General features: G+C 48.0%; 1 protein-coding gene across 8 annotated transcripts in view; it reads right to left on the reverse strand.

Moving 5' to 3' along the window:
- SAMD11 (sterile alpha motif domain containing 11) overlaps positions 1-20444 on the reverse strand; it is a 104347-nt gene that overhangs the window by 59328 nt on the left and 24575 nt on the right. For 7 of the 8 annotated variants that reach the window (XM_071575519.1, XM_071575517.1, XM_071575518.1 and 4 more), the window contains exons 3-4: positions 16555-16733; positions 7359-7409 (exon numbers count right to left, since the gene is read on the reverse strand). In XM_071575519.1, the coding sequence (XP_071431620.1) occupies positions 7359-7409; positions 16555-16733 (230 nt within the window). The remainder of the gene's footprint in view (positions 1-7358; positions 7410-16554; positions 16734-20444) is intronic. The other variant, XM_071575520.1, reaches the window with a different exon arrangement.

Here is a 20444-nt window from a genome sequence, read left to right on the forward strand (position 1 = left end):
CTTTGAGTGCCAGAGGTCCTTGAGCAGACAGGCAAGGTCACTGTCTGTGCCACTGCCAGCAGTAAACCCCGGGTCACTGAGTCAGCAGAAACAGAGAGGGGATGTGGATGAGGGAAAGCTGGCAGCTCACACCCACCCAGGGCTCGTCCCCTCCTCCCCTCACTGCTGCTCATCCCCTTGCACACAGCTCAGAACAGCCCCAGCATGTCCCTAATCACAGCCCCAGCCAATACCTGCCCTCGAAGGGTGCCCATGGACAAAGAGCCAGAGCAGGATAAGACCTAAAGCTGAGCACAGGGGGATTGGGGTCAAGGATTTGAGGGCTCTGATCAGGTGACTGATGAAGAAGGGGCAGGGGTGTGAGGGGGAGCAGCAGGGTTTGTTTCCCTGTTACACAACAGGCAGAGTGCCCTGCTGCCAGCCAGGGTCAGGCTTCCAGCAGAGGTGGGCAGATAAACCCCGGGCACAAAGCTGGATGTAGGGCAGGATAAGGATGTGCAGCTCTGAGCAGCAGAGGTGCTGCCTCCTCTCCTTCCTCCACACCTCTCCATGCCTTGCTGCCTCTCCCCATCCCACTTCCCACACTCCATGGGCTCTCTGGCATAAGCTGGGCAGCCCTTGAGCTGCCACTGCATGAACTGCTGGGAGGAAACCCACCTTCTCCCTCTCCTTACCTCCCAAACTCATCTCTAACTTCTCTTTTTGCTGCAAAACCCAGAGTCTACCTGGTGACTGAGGTCTGTACCCAGCAATGTGTCCAACAGCTTTTCACATCCCAGAGTGTCCCTGGTACTCAGGAATCCAGCCTGGGACCTGCTGGAGCTGATGGCAACTCCCACACACCTCTGCTGACAAGAATAAGCTGCTCCCAGTGGGAATTCTGTGCTCCAGAGAGAAGACAGAAGCCTGATTTCCAGCAGGCAAAGCTCAAGGCACAGCTGCCTCTCACTCCTTGGTCACCTTTGGATATAATTTTCATTGCTCGGTCTTTTGGGTAACTTTTAAAACTTAAAAAAACCTCTTGATCTCTCTCTATCCTTCTTAGACATCAGTCTAAGAGAGACCTTAACAGACAACAATTTAGCAGCATCCACCTCTGCCTCTCAGGTATCTCCACCTTCTGATGAGATGTCACCCATCAGACACAGGCAAAAAAGGAAAAAAAGGGAAAAGAAGGAGGGCTAAGTAAGTTTTCCCAATTGGAGGCAGCTGAGAGGCCTGAAAACCCCAACCCCAGTCATGAGCAACACAGCCCTAAATCTCCCTGCAGACTGATCTTGAAAAAACAAATTAATCATCCTGCAATGTCCCAAGCAAAATGCCCATAAAATTTCATTAATGCTCATGACAGTTCATAAAAATGATCACTGGCGCTGGCAACTCCAAAATAAGGTGGAAATAAGTATAAAGATGTTTTTACTGTAATCCTGCTTTGTCACTCAGCTCTCTGCAAGCCCATAAATAAAACTGAGATGGAATTACACCACAGTCATGCTGGAGATGGGGAAGGGAGATACCCCCAAGTTTGGGAGTTGTCTGGATGCTGCTTTCCAGTGTTCCTCAGGAACAAACAGAAATGTTTTGCTGGGCCCATAAAAAGAATGTGTGGCTGCCACGCAGCTGCTGTGCCTGCTGGACACAGGGGCTCTTTAAATAGCCCAAATTCCCCTCATTTTCTCAATTCATTAAGCCTCCTGCTTTGAGCTGATGAAATATTAAAATACTCGGATGAGCAGCTTCAATTGGGTGAGAGGGCAGGAGTTTAGACAATGAACAGTGGGGAGTGATGATGTACAGGGATCACTCACAGCCAAGGCTTTAAGGACAGGCACATTTGAATTGTTTCAGTCTCACAGAAGGGTGTGAGGAGGGAGGTCAGAAAATCTCCTTTTCCAGAAACATGCCCTTGAAGTGTTTTGATGTAAAAGCAGATGGATGTGAATCTGTCTGTGATCACTGTAAGAGCTAAAATGTATCAAGAATTCTTTCCAAATCTGCATCCAAGCCTATGTGTGTCTCAACAATATACAAAGGCCTTAAGATGTCTTTAAATGCTCAATTTATCCAGAATCCTTTAGGCTGCCTTACAAAAGGTCCATCATACCCCCCCTCCTATGGCAGATACAACACACTGAGGATAAACATGAACAGAATTATTCTTGAATAAACTTTTCCTCTTTTTTTGTAGGTATCTAATAGCTTTTCTCAGCTTTATTTGAAATATAATTATATCCTTCCAGCTTTAAAATGAAAGCTAGAACAGTTTATCAGCTATTTCCCTTTACTCTTTGAATCTCTGCTAGTCCATAGATGGTCTCCTTTCCCTAATCCATCCCTATAGCCAAATAAATCTCTCTGGGAACAAATGCAAGAGCAAAAAGTACTGCTAATGAAATGATGATGAAATAATTAAATCAGATTAAATAATACTCCTCTGCACTCCAATAGGTACTAATTTTCTCCTTGTTTGGCCTTATTCCTACAAGAAAGGGAGAAGCAAAAGCCACTCAGGTCTCTCTGCCCTGGATGATTCCTTAAAAATCCCAGGCCCAACTCACCCACTGCCATGGAGCTTGAAGAACATCCTGCCAGCAGCCTCTGTGGAGCACAGAACACCTGGAGGCTTCACTGCTTGGCTGAACCTTCCCAGCTGCTCTTCATTGACACAGAACATTCCTGTGAATGTCTCTCCACTGTGTGGATTTGGGGTGGATTTACTTTACTTCTCTTTTCCCAGTTAATCAAAAGTGCACATCCATTTACCTGCTGGGCATCCATTGTCTAAAATCAAACAGGTATGTCACTGTTTGATGAACAAACTGAGTCCACCCATCTGGAAAGACTTTTCCTTCCAATATATTGTCTCCACACAGCCATGCCTGGACTGCCAACAATGGATTTAGCCAAGGCCTCCCTTGTGTTTGTTGGCTTTGCCTTCAGGAAGCTCGTCCTGGTTCACAGCTCCAGCAGTTACAAAGGTGAGAGCTCTTGGGATATTCTGCCAAGATGAGAATTAAAATACTTCCCTCAGCAGTCTGTGTCCCAAAACCACAGCAGAAATAACCTGGAAGGGCTGAATTCAGCCTCATGTTGAATAGATGTCCTCCCAAAGTCAATGCAAGTCATGGTTAATACATTCTGTGGTATCTCACTGGGAACTTTTTAAGTTTCCACCAGCAGAGAGTCAAGAATCAGCTTGAGAATTGTCCTCCAAAGTCACCATGAGTTGTGGAACAGCTCTGCAGGTCTACATGCAATTGGTATCTCACCAGTCTCCTCTGCCCTGACTTAAATCAGGGCACAACCTCCCTGGTTCAGCTCCCCAGCAGCTTTTCCAGCTGGGCCTACAAGGCAGGAATAGTGACTGACACAGAAAGGCAAAGCAGGGCCCTGTTTAAGACACTCATTCTCTGCCACTGTCTGGGTTTTGGGCTGCAGCTTAAAGGCTCTGATCTGACAAGCAGCAGCTCTGTCAGCAGCAGATGCTGCAGGGGGTTACAGGGTCACATCCAGCTTCCAGCTGCTGAAAAACTTCTCCTGACCTTTGAGTACCTATTTCAGGTCTCTCAGGTTAAAAGGTAAGAGCTTACCAGGGAAAATAAATAAATAAATAAACAGCCAGCCCAGAACCATCCTGTATCAATCCTTAAAGGGCAGGGCAGGAGGATGCTCTGGCACATGATAATGTTACCTGTGTCACACAGCAATGCTTTCTGCTGACTCAGGATCAGCCTTGACACCTTCAGCACCATCTACTTTTCAATTCTCTCCTGCTTTCCTTTTCTCTCCCTGTGTATTTTTCCAAAGGAATGAGCTAAACCACTGAATTTCCCTTTGGTTTGCTTCTCCCAGCCCATTTCCCAAGTATTTTTTCATCTCTTTTTTCCACTCAGCCTGATTTGTTTCATTTTTCTTTTAGTTCTTGCCTAACCTGCTTCATTCCTCTTTAAATACAGTTATTTAAGAGGTGTGCACTGCACCACACCAGCCAAACCTGCACATCCAACACTGCAGTTTAAGCAGTTCTGATGTTTCAAACCCAGTTCTGGCTGAGTAACTGTTTATGCCTGGATTAAATCAACGTGGAAAGGCCCAAACCCAATGTTAGAGTCAGATTTAAACATTCATATACACATTCACAGGGATCCCCAGACTTGACCAAATGGCTGCCTGTCTAAAATCCATCCCAGCACAGTTGTGTCCACCCAGGGAGGCTGAGCACACACCACTGTAATCTCTTGTTTAAACTGGGGATGTTGAATGCATTTTATTTGCTCTGGGCAAATGATCCTTTTGTTTTCCTTCCATCTCTGTATGGAACCTTCATATGGCATATACCAGGATAAAATTATCCCCTGGCAGGCCCAGGAATGTGCCCTCAAGGAGCTTTTTTTGGTCATGTGGCAGTGAAGAGACCCTTCTGCAGGCTCCAGTCTCTTTGCTTTGTCACTGTTTCACACCTGCACCAGTGCAGGACTCTGAAGACAGAAACGTTCCTGTGGATATTTTGTCAGAGCTTTGCTCACTGTGCAACCAAAGCAGGTGCTGAACATCTCGATGTCTCCTCAGTTCTCTGCTCTCCTCCTTTGTCTTTGCAATGCAGCTCTAACCAAATTACACACCATCTTTAACAAGAAGGGCAGCAGAAACAACCCTTGACTTCCTTGGAAACAGGGAGGGCTTAATTGAACTGGCAGAGCCTTGAAATTCTCAGGTGGGTAAAGCATTTATTCCATCCTGAGATGCATCACAACGTGTATTGACACACATGGCCTCTCATCTGCTGCCTCCCACCTCCCTGCAGCTCCCTCAAGACATCAAGTAGCAACAAACAGCAAAACAATCCTTTTACTCCCCAAAACTCCTTTTTATTCCCTGGTTTATTTTCATGGGATGCCTCACCCTCAGCAAGGTAATCCTGCCTGTGGTGCTGAGAGGAGGCATCTCGTGGCAGAGATCAGGTTTTAACCCTGGGTTTGCCATTTCAAAATTGGACAGGCTTGTCTTGAAAGAAGTGCATCAGTCACTGACCAACTTTCACTGACCAACTTTAACATATTTCAGCAAATTATTCCAGGAACAGTTATGTCCATACACAGCAATTCTACCTCAAACAGGAAATTTTGAAGGAAAATGAGCTGTAAATACAAACTCAAACCTGCACTGACTTCAAAGCTTAAAAGGGAAGGGAGCAAAGCACCTGGCAAGACACAGAGAGATCCCAATCTCCCTTTTCAGGACAATTCCCCTACCCAGAGCCTTTGGCTCTTTGTGTATAGAGTGATTTGTCCCCAGTTAAGTATCTTTTTGTCCAGGGCAATGCACACAGCAATTCTAAAGTGGCTAATCCAAGGAATCCAGGTATCCTCTGACAACTTGAAAGGAAGATCAAAGACAAAGTTAGGACAAAGAGGCAGTGAATGAAGGTGGCAGCTCTGAGCCCTGCCTGGTTTAAGGCACTGTGTGTCCTCCTGCACTGGAATGATGCCCTGGCACAGGACTGGGATGCCCTGGCACAGGATTGGGATGACCCAGGTAACTCCCCTGTGCTGGACCATGCAGGTCACTGAGAACAAGGGGCAACTAAACCCTCTTGCCATCCCATGATGGATTTTAGACACGCCAGATGTTTCACAGGGCTGTGAGGCAATTTAGGTCACTTAAGCACATAAAACCCTTTTTCCACACTGACTTAGAAACACAAACTACTTCCTTTGCCACCCAGCCTAACACAGCTTTTTTTCCTTCCAAACTAGCTGGATGGGCAGAGTTTTTGACTGCTGGACTAACCATTTGATCTGAAAAAACCAAACTTCTGTTCCCAAGAGGAATTACTGATGTTTCTTGCAGGAGAGAGTTAAACTGAAGAGAACAAACAGTTAAGTTGAGGAAGCCCAAGAAGTGCACTTGACATAAAAAATCAGACCATTATTTTATCCTCTGCTAATTCAGAATTATTTTTTTTAAGATAGAGATTCTAATTTCCAAAGGTGTTGGCACCCTCAGTTGCCATTGTGCAGAATCATTGCTCACGTGGCCATTAATTAAGGCTGTTGTCAGCACTTTCATTCCAAACCTGCCTTTTAGGAGTTTATAACTCAGCCATAAAACTCTGCTAAGGGCTGAAATTCATCATGAAAGGGTCTGCCTGGAAGGAATCCATCCTTTTGTATTTTAGAGTCCCAAAAGCTCATAGCTCCAAACCAGGGATTTTATTCTAAAGGCTCCATTCCCCAGTCTGGGCTGCTTTTCTGAGTGCTGGGTGAGCTGTCCCTGCTGGCCTGGCCCTGGGAACTCACTGAGAGGGTGGGTTTTGTACTCTTAACGTTGTAAATTTTAAGAATTATGGAGGTTTGTGCTTCAGGGGCAAAGCCTGTGCTTAGTTTAACACCAGTCAATACATCTGCCCTCCTGTTCCCTCAGGGAGTCTGATCCAGATGGATTTCCCACCTTTCTCTCCCACAGCCTTCACTGGGCCTGGTGGGGATGCCAAGGCTTAATTCACATCCAGGGCTCAGTTAAAGAGATGGACTTGTCTCTCCAGGAGCACAGGCTGGGCTATAAACTGTCCTACTAATAGCAGTGGTATTTTCTGACCTTACTGAACAAGAAGTTTACACAAAGCATCCAAAGCTACTTTTAGCAAAACACCAAGTTATCAGTGGGCTGTTCTTTTCCAGCAGATCCACTGGGCAGCTCAGCACCCCCAAGAGTGTGAAGCACACACAGAACCAGCCTCTGGATTGTCCTGCACCCTCCCACCTCCTTCTGTTCTCTGCTCCCCAAGAAGTTTCACAGCTGCACAGGTTCATTTTTCTGGTTCCAGAGAACAGGTTCAACTGCTCCACTCTGACCTGCCAATTCAGTATAAAAGAACCATTTCAAAATTTCCAGTTTTCTTTTTTTTTGCCAGTGCAAATTTCTGCAGCTGCATTTCTGAAGGATTAGAGATGTTGGTGACTGATGGCAACACAGAAAGATAATGCACCATGCTCAGGATATCAACTGACCCAGAGGTCACAAAGGAATATTTATGTTTGCAACTGGTTCTCTTCAATTTATGAATTTCCACCTTCTTAGGACCAGAGTAAACATATCAAAAGGAATAATGGGCTTTCTTTACAAGTCTAATGAATTCTCTCTTTCAACATAAAAGAGACTGTTCCCCCCCTCAACTTTCCCCAAAATAAAAACAAAAGAGAGGGAATGTGATAAGGGGAGAATGAGGAGCAAAAGGAGGAAGAACAAACCCCACAGCACTGACAGAAATGTTCATTTACATCTCACAGCATCCATATGCCAGTAACAGATCATAAACTCTTGGCCTACCATACAAAGAGGGTGCCCCAAAATGGTACCTGCAAGAGGTCTCTCGGAAGGAGATGTTTAAATCCCAGTGGGTGTGTATCCTGTCAACAAACAAACAAACAAACAAACAGAGAGGTCAATGGCACAGGTTGAACTGCTGCATCTCCTGCCACTTAATCTGCTCCCCATGACAACCCACCCATGGCCAGCTCAGAGCCAGCTCCTGCCCCCTCCCAGGCTGGGGGTGCCCAGAGGAGCCCACCTGCCCTGCCCACCCCTGGCAGGACCCCCGGGGGCTGTACAGCACTGACAGACCTTCCCCTCGCTGCTGGCAAGAGGTGTAGGGACTGCAGGACCTTGTCTCGACTCCCAGGCCACGTTCAGGGGATGCAGAACAAGCTCAGCATTGACATTTTACAAAAAAACCCCAAATCTGTCTGTACTGTGTCCCCTCCTCCACGCCCACCCCAGCTGTAAATAAATTATTAGCAATTTCCCACCTCGGAAATTAATTTCCCATCCTCTGTCACTCTGCCTGCTGACAAGCAGGCAAAGCACATTCTGGATGAACAATATCCTAAATTAAGACAGAGCAGCCAAGGGGGTTGGGGTTTTGATGGATTTTTTTTCTCCCCTTTGCTACCAGACAGCATCGACATCAACCCAGAGGGAAAAGGCAGAGGTTTGACCTTCTGTGGTCTGGTGCCTCCTCCCAAACCCAGGGAGCTCAGGGGAGGGCTGTGCCCACCACTGTGTCTCCACGTCACAGTCAGTGATTGATGACAACCCTCAGCCACATGAGCCCAGCTGAGAAGCGAGTCCATATCCTCGCCCAGAGCCGCTCCCGCAGTGCCCAGAGCCTGCCAGGGAACGTGCTGGAGCCTGGCTGGGCACACAAACCAGCCCCTGCAGATGTAGGTCCCCAAAGGGCTGCAGAGATCCACATTTTGTGTAGCCCTGCACAAGTCCTGCCTCTGCTCCCAGGAGGAAAAGCAGCAGTGAGTGGCTGCAGGAGCCTCCCCTAAACCTGCTGAGGTGACAGAGCCCTTCCCTGAGCTGCAGGAGCCTCACCCAAACCTGCTGAGGTGACAGAGCCCTTCCCTGAGCTGCAGGAGCCTCACCCAAACCTGCTGAGGTGACAGAGCCCTTCCCTGAGCTGCAGGAGCCTCACCCAAACCTGCAGAGGTGACAGCCCTTCCCCTGAGCTGCAGGAGCCTCACCCAAACCTGCTGAGGTGACAGAGCCCTTCCCCTGAGCTGCAGGAGCCTCACCCAAACCTGGAGAGGTGACAGAGCCCTTCCCCTGAGCTGCAGGAGCCTCACCCAAACCTGCTGAGGTGAGAGAGAGCCCTTCCCTTGAGCTGCAGGACCCTCACCCAAACCTGCTGAGGTGACAGAGCCCTTCCCCTGAGCTGCAGGAGCCTCACCCAAACCTGCTGAGGTGAGAGAGAGCCCTTCCCCTGAGCTGCAGGACCCTCACCCAAACCTGCTGAGGTGACAGAGCCCTTCCCCTGAGCTGCAGGACCCTCACCCAAACCTGGAGAGGTGGCAGAGCCCTTCCCCTGAGCTGCAGGACCCTCACCCAAACCTGCTGAGGTGACAGCCCTTCCCCTGAGCTGCGGGAGGTTCCCCTAAACCTGCTGAGGTGACAGCCCTTCCCCTGAGCTGCAGGACCCTCACCCAAACCTGCTGAGGTGACAGAGCCCTTCCCCTGAGCTGCAGGAGCCTCACCCAAACCTGGAGAGGTGACAGAGCCCTTCCCCTGAGCTGCAGGAGCCTCACCCAAACCTGCTGAGGTGAGACAGAGCCCTTCCCCTGAGCTGCAGGAGGCTCCCCCAAACCTGCTGAGGTGAGACAGAGCCCTTCCCCTGAGCTGAACAGGGTGTGAATGGGGCCAGGGAACACTTCACCATAACCAGGGAAGGTGATGGGACTTCACTCAGGTTTGAGTAGCTGTTTAAGTGCTTTCCTGAAGGGGTGCCCCTGTCCAGCCCCAAAATTAACTGAGAACGACTCTTAGCATGGAAATAATTCCCCATCCAAGACATGCTGCTGCTGCTGCTTCACGTTTTACTTCTGTGATGGCACAGCTTTTGTGCTCTTCCTGCAAGCCTGGCTCACAAAGGGAATCTGGTTATCCTTTTAGGGGTGAGTAGTTGCTTTCAGAGATATTAATGTCCACTAATAAAGCCATTCTCAGAACTCAGTACTGCCACATGTACCTTGTTTTTCCTACTCTTCTTCCTCATTTATACCAGTTTAGAAAATCTATCCCAGTTTTCTACCCTCCCAACGCTTTATTTGCAAAGAGAAATGGAACAGGCTCTTCTCAGCTCCTGAGCTTACAGCAGTTGATGTATGGAGGATGACAACAGTAACAGAGTTCTTCAAAGTTAAAGTTCAGAAAATGTTTGAAAACTTTCAGGAAAGGACAGGACAAAGTGGGGTATGGAGTAAAATTTCCATGAACTGAAGTCTGGCCAAGCTCTGGGACATACTTGGACTTTCCAGGTAAGCTGATGTGAATCCAGTGTATTAGGCAAATTCAAATCAGGCAAAAAAAGGCCCAAAAGGGTCTGTCCTGCTCACAGGAGAGTGGAACTGGTGCTAAGGCTGATTTTGCACTGCTCCCTGGAACACAAGATCTCCTACATCCACAAAACCTTCCTAAACCCCCTTTAATTCCAGCTCAACACCTTGCTCTGTGCAAATCAGGTCCTGGCAGCTGCTCAGTGGAAGTGGGGAGAGCTCCAAACACTGCCCAGCAGTGAACTCTGTGGGACCAGCTGGAAATCAGACTGCAAGGCTGAAAAGAAACCTTGTGCTCCTCCCGGTTCCCTGTCCATAAAACATTCTTCAGTGCCCTCAAAGAAACCAAAAAGGTTTGGCTCTGAGCTCTATGTAGATTAAATACTATGTTTGTCTGATTAAAACACCACGATTCCATTCTTGATGAAAAAAGTTGATTTCAGAAAACCTGGATTTAAGGTAAGCCACTCCATGGGGCTCTGAAGGCAACATAAAGCACAAGGCTGGGAAGTGAAATGATCTCAGCCTTCTATAAAGATGTAACTTCTGGTCTGTGCAGCTCCTGCAGAGATCCCAAGTGTCAGGTGAAGGCATCTCATGGTGAGACTCAGCCCAGCCCAGCTTCAAAGTCTAAGAGAACTTCATGAGACAGATCCAAGCAGGGGGGAGGGAAAACCTCATCCCAAAGGAATGGCTCAGATCCACACAGAGGCTGAAACATCCATCTGCCGAGATGGTTAATTAAACACTCATATTTAGACAAATGAATAGGTGAGAATGAAATTACATTCTCATTATCTTTTTTTGGAGGGGAGGAGGGAGGGACAGGGAGCAGAACCGAGCGCTCACTCCACACCGCGGTGCCGTTATCAGCAATTACATTTCTGGGCTAATGTACATCTTGTTTTAACAGATTATTCATCCAGTTGAAATCAAATTACTAATAATTTGCAAAGTATCAGCTACACAAGCCTGTCCTTGGCTTGTATGAAGAGTGGTGAGCAGGAGACAGTCCCTTACAAATTAATACCAGAAAAGAAAAGGGGGGAGAATGTACCTGCAGGTGCCACTCTGCTGGATGCTGGGCTGGATGGCCAGAGCTGGCTCCTCTCTCCTCCCTACTCTGCACAATTATCACTGTCTCAGCTTCCAAAGACCCCCCCATATCCATGTCAGGCTATTTCCAGGCAGCCAACATTAAGAAGCTGATGCAGGCAATGAGCAGGGGCTCAGAAAACCTCACCCATGATGGCTGGAAGAAGGGCCTTGTGATTTCAGCAGGACTGAGACCTGGATTTGGGGCATCTGGGTTATTCACCATGGAATTGATGCTGAGGGTCAGATACACACAGATATGGAGAGCAGTCAAGAGCACTTGTGGGTCAAGGTTTCATTTCCTTTCACTCTTACACTTCACCTTTCTTGCAGATCTTGTATCTCCTTCCTGAGCAAAGAGGGATTTCTTGCTGTTCTTTATATTTTATCCTGCAGCATCCCTGACAAGTGAGGAGCCATTTGCTCTCTCTCTTCCCCCTCAAATCCATGTTCTCATTAGGACAATGACATCCTTCCTGGCACTCTGGACCAAGTCCAGCCCTCACTGCCCAGAGGGATCTTTAATACATTTATTGAATACAGTGGCTGTTATTAAGCAGTGCATGGTTCAGAGAAAAGGGGGAAGGAGGGAGGAAAGAGAAGGGAGAAGAGAAAATAAAGGGCTGAAGAGGAAGGAAGGAAGAAGGGACTGATAGAAAATAACCAGTGAAAGCTGTGAAGGAGAAGTGTCATAAAGCAGCAAAATGTGTCTCCAGCCACAAGAGGGGCCCTGCCTCCCTCTTCTTGAGCCCTGGCAATTAGGAGAAGGGCTGTCGAGTCTAATCTGAGAGCTGAGTCCTGCAGGAGCCCAGAGCCTGCTCTGTCATGTCTCTCTCCAGTTGTGCATGCCTGGAGGAGCCCTGTCAGCTCAGCCCAGAGCCCAGGCAAGGAGCAGTGTGGTGTGGCACATCCTGCCACCAAAGGAGCTCCAAAGGCAGCAGGGCTGGCACACAGCTCCCATCCCACGTGGGCAGCACTGGGGGAAGAGGCCAAGCACGAGAAGGAAGGCAAAGGCAGCTCTGTGCTCATCCTCTGGGCAGGCACTGGGACCCTGGGGCTCTGAATCACAGGCAGGTGATGTGACAAATGTAATGGGGGGTGCTCGGGCCTCATCTTCAATCAATTAGGGAGTCAAAGAGCAGCAGCCTTATGGGATGTGGGAAATAGCTCTCCACTTAGGAAGGCAGGCAGTGGCAAGGCTGACAGTGCCACCCATTAAGGCTGCAGGGAGGGCAGTAATTTCCCTAATAGAAAATGGGTGCTGAGCACAGGGAAGGCTGGAAAGCTGTTCAGAGAGGTGAGTGGGGCTGTGGAGGGGAGGGCAGCCTGCCCTGGGGGGGCTCCATCCATGGTCCTGTGTGCACAGGGGCAAGGAGACAGTGCCCCACCACTCCTTGAGTAAGCACCTTCCCTCCAAAAGCTCTTCTCTGGTTTGCAAGAACTCTAATCCCATGCCAGGGGTAAGACACTGGGGCCATCCTGCTGACACAGCCAGAAAAGTAGGGGAGGAGTGACCTAAAACCAGGATGAAGGACTTTAAGGGCAGGATGAGGTTCTCCAGAAATCTGCTTTTCATTGCACAGACACCCTGTTACAGGACAGCTTTTGTTATTTCTCCTAAAAATGGCTTTTATCTCAGCTCATTATTTGGCAAAGAACCCAGCCCGTTGTGTGCTCTCTTTGTACAATCTGCTACTACTTTTGCTCCCAATCCTTTTATTTTTTAATAAAAAATTTGAAAGGCATTTTTGCCATACAGATCCATTTGCACCTACCCTGTCCATCCCTCAGCCCACTGTGCATGTTCCCTGACAAGCCCCACAAGGGCTCCTTCAGAGACAGGTCAGGTCAGAAACTTTCACTATTTTAACAGGTGTTTCAGCATTACTTTTCTTAGCCACACCACCACAGTTTGCTGAGGACTTGGACAGAGCTGTTCCTCACCCACCCTGTTAAATCTCAGATGCTGTGATTGCATTTCTCCTCTTTCCCTCCCCTCCCATACTGATGAAAGAGGCCAATCTTTAAAATTAGAAATTAAATTCATGCACCCACAAGACAATGCTGGGCTTAAATCCAACACCATGTGAGGATCTAACTGTTAAATCTGCACCTTATTCTCTGGCTACACTGGCTTTCATCTCCTTGTTGTTTCTAGGGATAACATAATATCCTTGAAGGCAAACTGCACCTCAGGGTGAGAAACCTCCTGGGCTGAGGTAATGCATTTATCAGTGTTGGTTGGAATCTTCCTCTGAGTGTAAGGAAGTTCATGCTCTCCAAACTCTTGCAGAGCAACGGAATTTGTAGTGTCTAACTTAGAATCATGGAATCATTAATGCTGGAAAAGGCCTCTGTTATCAAGTCCAGCCTTTAACCCAGCACAGTGTTCACCACTAAACCACGTCCCCAAGTGCCACATCCACACATTTTTTGAACACTTCCAGGGATGGTGACTCTACCACTTCTCTGCATTTCTTTTTGGATAACCCAGACAGGGGTAACCCAGAGAGTGGCCTGACTTTCAGTTCAGCTTAATTAACTATCTGTGAGAAACCAAAAGGGCTTAATGAAGACAAAGTTTCTATCTGAATTCTGCTCTACATAGTCCTTGTACCAGTCAAGTTGTGCCAGTGTTATTTTGACTAAAATAACTGTACAGGTGGCACTGGTACATAAATTACCAATATTTATACCATTCTTTTTCCCCAAAGGAAAATGATGCTCCCAGCCAGACAAGTACCCTCACCAAGAGTCAGGACAGCTAAACCAAACCCTGGGAGTCAAGGCAACACAACTGCTGCATGCAGGCAGCCTTGTAAGAGAGCAGGATTTTCAGGAAGCTGAGATCTGACAGGAAGAAAAAAGGCTTTGCCTCTGCACCATTGTCCCAATAACCTCAGAGCTGAGTGCTCACACAGTGACACAGTTCTGCAAGGACCTGCTTGGGAATCACTTGGCATCCCCTGAATGCACTGACTTCAGTGGCAGCTCCAGCTCTCTGCTCCTTTCTAGGATTTCAGGAACATGACAAGGCAGGTTTCCTCTGCCCCAGATCTCCTCTCGAGGCTCCCACCACGGGCAGATCACAGAGGAAATTGGTGTCAAAGGCAAAGGTGAGGGACCAGCCAAGAAACCAAGCTCCCAACTCCCACTCTAATCCCCTGAAAAAAGAGTCCTTTTTTCAGACCTCAAAGTAACAGAAAGCATTCCCTTGTGCTTGCAGTGCAAGGAAACAGTCAACACAAATGAAACTGGGAATAGGAGGAAGCAGAGAAGGCAACAGTGTCCAAAGCAGCAATGCAGGTGTTTATCATGGCAGGTGCACACAGGTGTGCAGGGGGGGCCAGCCAGGACTGCCAAAAAGGAAAACACAGGTTTGCTCAGGCCCTGACCTTGTTTTCCTCTCACAGTTTAACCTGTATCTTCTTCTCAGTGGGGGACAATAAACCCTCAGCCCAATCCATCCCCATCAGAGAGGACACAACAGGTGAGTTAAAGCAGAAAGCAGATGGGGCACTGTCTCTGCCGGGCCCAGCTGTCATGTCTGAGCTGTCTTGCCTTTCTGGTGCTGCTGTCTCAGAGCCAGCCCCATGCCAGCCCCATGCCAGCCCAATCCCACCTTCCAGCCCAGCCCTGGCTGCCAGTGACACTGGGATCAGAGCCAGAGGCTGCTCCCTCCAGCAGGGCTGAGCAGGAGTGGGGTCAGGCTGCTTCCCATTCATGGCTCTAGAACAGCTGGAAATGGCCAGTCCTCCCCAACCTGGGGACAGAAGGGCTGGGGGACCCATTTCCAAGGCACAAAATGCTTGGAAATGCTGGGGGATTGGAGCTTTAGATGCTCCCTGCCTGGGCACCAAGCACTGAATTTCTTTTTTCTCTTATTTCTGCTCTCCTCAGGGTTGCTGCCTGCCCTGTTTGCTCCAGCTATTCCAGCTTTTCCCACACACACACTGTATCAAAGCTCCCAGGAAAACAAAAAGGAGAACAACTGTACAAAAGCAATTAGAGTCTAATCTACCTGGTAAGAATCCCGTCCTCCTCTAAGGAAACAAGACAAAGCTTAAACAGAGACCTCCAGACAAACTGATTGAGAACTACTGGAGAGCACAACAATGTCAAGCTGGGGGACCCACTGCCTAATAACTACTAAGTATTTTTTCTTCATTTCCTAATAAACAAGGCAAAGCAATTACAGTAATTAAAGATTTAAGATAAGAGCACTTTATATTTGGGGGGCCCAGCATATCAATTATACAGTTATCATGTTGTTCTCCCTTTTAATGAGACAATCTAGCACTATAATTTTGCAGCATTAAAAGCATAATTAAAGGGGGCAGGAGAAGAAGGGCAGTTTACCAAAACTGATTAGGAGGAGGGTTTCCTCTCCTCAGTGGCTCCTGTGCACACACACAGCACAGATGCATTCCCCAAACACCCTTCCCTTTCTGAGAGATAACCCTGGAACACGGCTGGGGGACAGCTGCAATGATAAACCCAGACTTTAATTACAGCAGGGTTTTATGGGAGGAGCTGGTTGCTGGTTTGTCTCCTTATTTCCAAACTCTTGAGTTGCTGAATGTACCAGCATCTGTTGGAAAGTCAGGGGGAAACAGCTTATCTACTCCAAGGCAAGAATCACATAAAACACAAGAAAAGCAATTACATGCCTTCAAGTTCCCACTGCTCTGTTTTTATAGGGCTTGTCTCAGAATCTGAGTGATTTTATGCATCACAGGAAGATGACAATCAAGATGAGTGGCAATGATATGCATGGGAGGCTCAGGCACAGTGCCTTTAGGTATCTATTTTCCTGTAGTTACAGCTTTTCTAAACTTCCTGGTTTTTCAGGGGGATGAGAGAGCCCAGAATTTTGCAGCTGAATATTCTGGGCACTGAGACCACACATGAGAGCCCAAGTGACAGTTACCAGAACGTAACTCAAAACAATCCCTTCTCCTCCTCTAATGCTGCACAATTCCAGGACAAATGTGTGTGATTCTGGGAAAAACAGGATCAAAATGTGTAAGTACTGAGGTGAGCCCTCACCTGAGTTACTCTTTCCTCCTGCAGCTCTATCACTTCTACCACCACACTACAGAGGCTCTCAGGATGCTCTTTCACACTTGTACTCCAGAACAGGCAACACCACACACTGCTGTGACCTCCTTCCCAAACTCTGTTCCTCAATATTAAATTCTCCACTTTATATTATATCTAAATTTGGGGACAACTGAAATCAAAAGGCAGGATTTTGGACCCATGCACCTCTGTGTACTTTCAGACAACTTTTTTTTCTCAGGCAATTCTTTGGCTACAAAGACACAGAATGCTGAACAGAGAGTGAAACACAACTTACAGTCTGCAAATGCAAATGCCTCTGGGGCAAACAAGTGGCAAGGCCACACAGAGCCCAAATCACCCCAAACGGGTGGGTCAAGAGAAAAAAAAGACCCAACTACTCTTTCTGAGCTGTAATATGACATTTACACTCTAATTTCAGGCCCTGGAGGTGCCTCCATTGGGCAGCCTGGACAGTGTTGGCTCACAAGGGCTGCTCACCCCCTGCCCAGTTTTCTGTGCCTTTGCTCCTGCAATTCTGCACTCCCTGGCAGGAAAGTACCTTCTTTTCATGATACTGATGTGGAGATCCTCCTCCTGCTTTACTTCAGGGTGCTGACCATTGCTCTTGTCGCTCTCTTCGCTGTCGTCACTGTGTGAGAAAATTGAGGTCAGCTCTTTCTTCGGGATCCTGGTGGGAGGTAAAGGGATTGTCCTCTTCTCTGCCAGGCGGCCCCGGTTCTGCAATCAGTTGGAAAGGGAAAGGGCAAGAGGAGAAGAGAACAAGAACTTGGTTAGGAAGCTCAAACCCAAGGAGCTCCTCTCAAACAGCTGCCCTGAGGGTTAGTCCCTGCAGGGCTCCCTCTGACAGGGTGGGTGGGCAAAGGCCCAGCTCACTTTGCAACAGACTTTTCAGCAAAGGCACATCTATATCTAATTCTTCCAGTTCTAATCAAGTCATGTCCTTCCAGCCTCTCCCACCTCTTCATTCCTAGCTTGTGTCTCATCCATGCCAAGAGGAGGGAGATGGCAGCAGAAAAAGGCACCAATCTCCCTCCAGCATTTCCTACAAAATGCTGCACATTAAGAGTGGAGTAAGTTGAATTAAACCTTTGCCAGTAGCTCAGGGAAGTCTTGATCCAGATAATCCAGAGCACTTCTAACTGTAAAGGGAGAATTGCCTGAGCCAGTGCTGTCCAAGCCAAGCAGGCAGCTGTCTGTGCACAGCAGACACCCAAAGGAGAGGAGAGCAGGGGGCCAAAAGGACACAGAAATGGGAAAAGCTGTACACAAGGCAAGAGACATGCACTGCACACACTGTGTGTCTCCAACCCTCACACACTTCTCCTGTACAAGGTGCATCACCACCCCTGCCTGTCCCTCTCCTGCTCCAGGGCACACAGAGAATGAGCATGAAGTTCATCCTCTGCCCAAAGTCATCTCAGGAACATGAGCTGAGTCGGTGCCAGAGGGACAAGAGGGAGGAGAGGAGAGAAGGGGAGCAGTGAGGGGATGCAAAGGAAAAGCAAGGAGGGCAGTATTTGCACCAGGTTTCTGTGAGGCTGGAAAGCTGGGACTCGGTACCAGCATGAGCTTCATCAGCCAAAGCTTCATGTACTTCTCAGAAGCCACAATTTATCTCACAATTAAACAGATGGGGAAAGGAAGGTGTTCAAACTGCCACGGCAAAATAATTGCAATTCACTCTCTGCTGTGACTTCACAGGCTAAAGAGAACGGCACAGATCAGACACTAAAAATCATTTCATGGCCATTATGGCACCTTCAAGCAGTTATCAGGTCTCAGTGACTGCCCAGGGACTCGTCAGCCCTAAGCAGAGTGAGAGTGCAGCAAACAGGGGGGCACTAACCCTCCAGAAACAGCCCCAGGCCAGAGCACAGGGCCCTCCTTCCCCTGCTCCTCAGGATGCTCCTCCTTTGCCTTAAACTGCATCCTCACACCTAAAGCTGCTGCATATACACACACATATATATGCAATATACAAATATTATAGATGTACCTACATAGATATAACCAAACACACAGAGAGCATCTTCCCTTGAAAGACAAATAAATGAACGTGAATGGAGGAGGAGAATTTGGTCACAGCTGAACAGCACTGTTTTGTAGGACAGCACTGGCACCAGAACCACAGTGGGTCCAGTGTCCCTGTAAACCCCAGAATCCCAGCCCCAGTAATGCATTTTTGTCACGTTCTGCATCAGGGTTGGGGCGCTTTCTTTCTTTCTTTCTTTCTTTCTTTCTTTCTTTCTTTCTGTATGTATGTATGTATGTATGTATGTATGTATGTATGTATGTATTTTCCCCGTTCCCAGAAAATTAAAATAGACTGAGCCAATCAATTTTGCCTTTTATAGTCATCTATAGTCGGTTTTGAATCAATTGCACTTTCTTAATCTGTTTAGAGGCATTCACCAGTAGATACACATTACTTTTAAATTAAGCACAAAGGTAGCCAGAAGCCTGGCCCAGAACCTGCTGCAATCAATTGTCTTTCCATTGACTGGGAAGGGCTCTGGTCCAAGCTGCAAACAAGAACCACTCCAGAACACACAGAGGAATCTTTCCTGTGACTGGCTTTTGCTGAAGTTCTTTTTCAATTGTACAGAGAGATTACAGAACAAGAATGTACCTGCAGAGGTGAACAGTGTGTTGAGATACCTACAGTTACTCCAATTCAGGGTTATCAACCACCAGTGGTAAGGGATAAGAAGTAGTAAAGTCTGCCCTTAGTAGTGTTGTGTCCAAGAACACACCCAGAGGCTGCAGTGGCATCACCAGAGATGGGGAGGTACATCAGGATTCACAGATACTTGATGTAAACCTCATAACCTCACATTAGAAAAGCTCAAGTGTATGTGGCAGTGCCATTGCTCTGACCCCACACAGTCATGGGATGCTCACTGTGAACCATGGAGTGGTTTGAGTTGGAAGGAATCTTAAAGCTCATCCAGTTCCAGTTCCCTGCCATGGGCAGGGTCACCTTCCACTATCCCAGGCTGCCTCCCCAACAACCACTTCAGTGCCTGAAAGGAGCCAAAAGTCTTTGCCTTCAGGACAGACACTGACTCAGCTCAGGGGAAACATCTCCAGGCTTGCACCCTCCTTTCACAACTCGAGGATTTCCCCCAATTCTTGGATAGAGAGTGGAGAACAGAATAGCCCTTACCCTCTTTAATTAGTGTAACTAGAAAGTAAAACGTTCCTGCAGTTCTGCAAAGCCTTTGGAAGGGCGAGCACTGAGAGCACTCCAGAACTGCCTCGTGTATGAGGACTCCCTTCCCCTTCATACATTGTTCAAGAGTAATTTTGTGGGTTATGATTCCAGCTAACGAAGCACAGCTGGAGTTGGAGTCAATAACTCCATCCCCAGACAATTCAGCTCCCACCCGCTCGCTCCTGCGTCAGCCCAGCCCTCCTCACTCACCACCTCACCCTCCCAGGGCTTTTTGACACCATTAATTGCTTTCATTGCCTCTCAAAGTATTGTCTGGCTGGGGGGTTGCTTTGTTTTTAAAAATTATAGGCAGGCATATTTCCTTTCCCCAGGAAAAATCAGATGGGTACCAGCACACTATTTAAAGTTACCCACTATCCAAGTTCAGAGATTCAACTGAAGTTTAAAAAAAATCAACAACAACCCGGGGAGAGCAGCAGGTTACCCAGAGGGGAGAAGCCTGGAAGCCCAGTGGCTCTGGCATGGAAGGAAAGGACCATCAGGAAGATGGAAAAGAAACCAGTGGGGTATTTCCTCCCTCCCAGAGAGCAGGGGGAAATTCCGCTCTGTGTGGCTCAACAAGGTCAGCAGAGTTACAACATCAAATCCCTCTGCCCCCACCCATCCAAGGCCCTGGTGGCTCCCCTGGAGCCTCCTCTCCCAGCCAAGAACACCAAAATCCAAACTGTTGCACAAGAGCCCTGGGAGAGCTCGCAGATGGAATGACGGGCAGAGAGTTTGGGACTTGGGGGAGAGACAGGAAGGGAGGGTTAGCAAAGGTTTCCTGCCCTGGGAGCTGCTGCAACAAGGTCAAAACAGCTGAACGCCCTGGTGTGACATTCAGAGTCAGCCAGAGAAGGGAAGATTCCTCCCCGAGAGAGTCCCTGGGGAGCATTTAATTGATCCCAGCAATGGAAAGGCCTCTGCTCTGAGAGCTGCAAGGCAAAAAGCTTCACAGGAAAAAAAAATAATGCACATGAAAGCAAAGCTTTTGCCATTCCATGTTAACTGCCAGCCAAACTCTGGATGTCTGATCCCATTGGGAATTGCCCCAAGCAGATGAGCAGGTGCAGTCCCTGAGGTCACCACTTCTCCAGCATCCAAGTCAGTACCAGGAAAAAAAAAACAAAACAAACAAAAAACAAAAAAAGGCACAGAAATGCAAATACACCAAGAATCTGCACACACATAAAAATATCAAAGCTGTTTGCAAG

The sequence above is a fragment of the Pithys albifrons genome, chromosome 22 (assembly GCF_047495875.1).
Source record: "Pithys albifrons albifrons isolate INPA30051 chromosome 22, PitAlb_v1, whole genome shotgun sequence".
Lineage (NCBI taxonomy): Eukaryota > Metazoa > Chordata > Aves > Passeriformes > Thamnophilidae > Pithys > Pithys albifrons.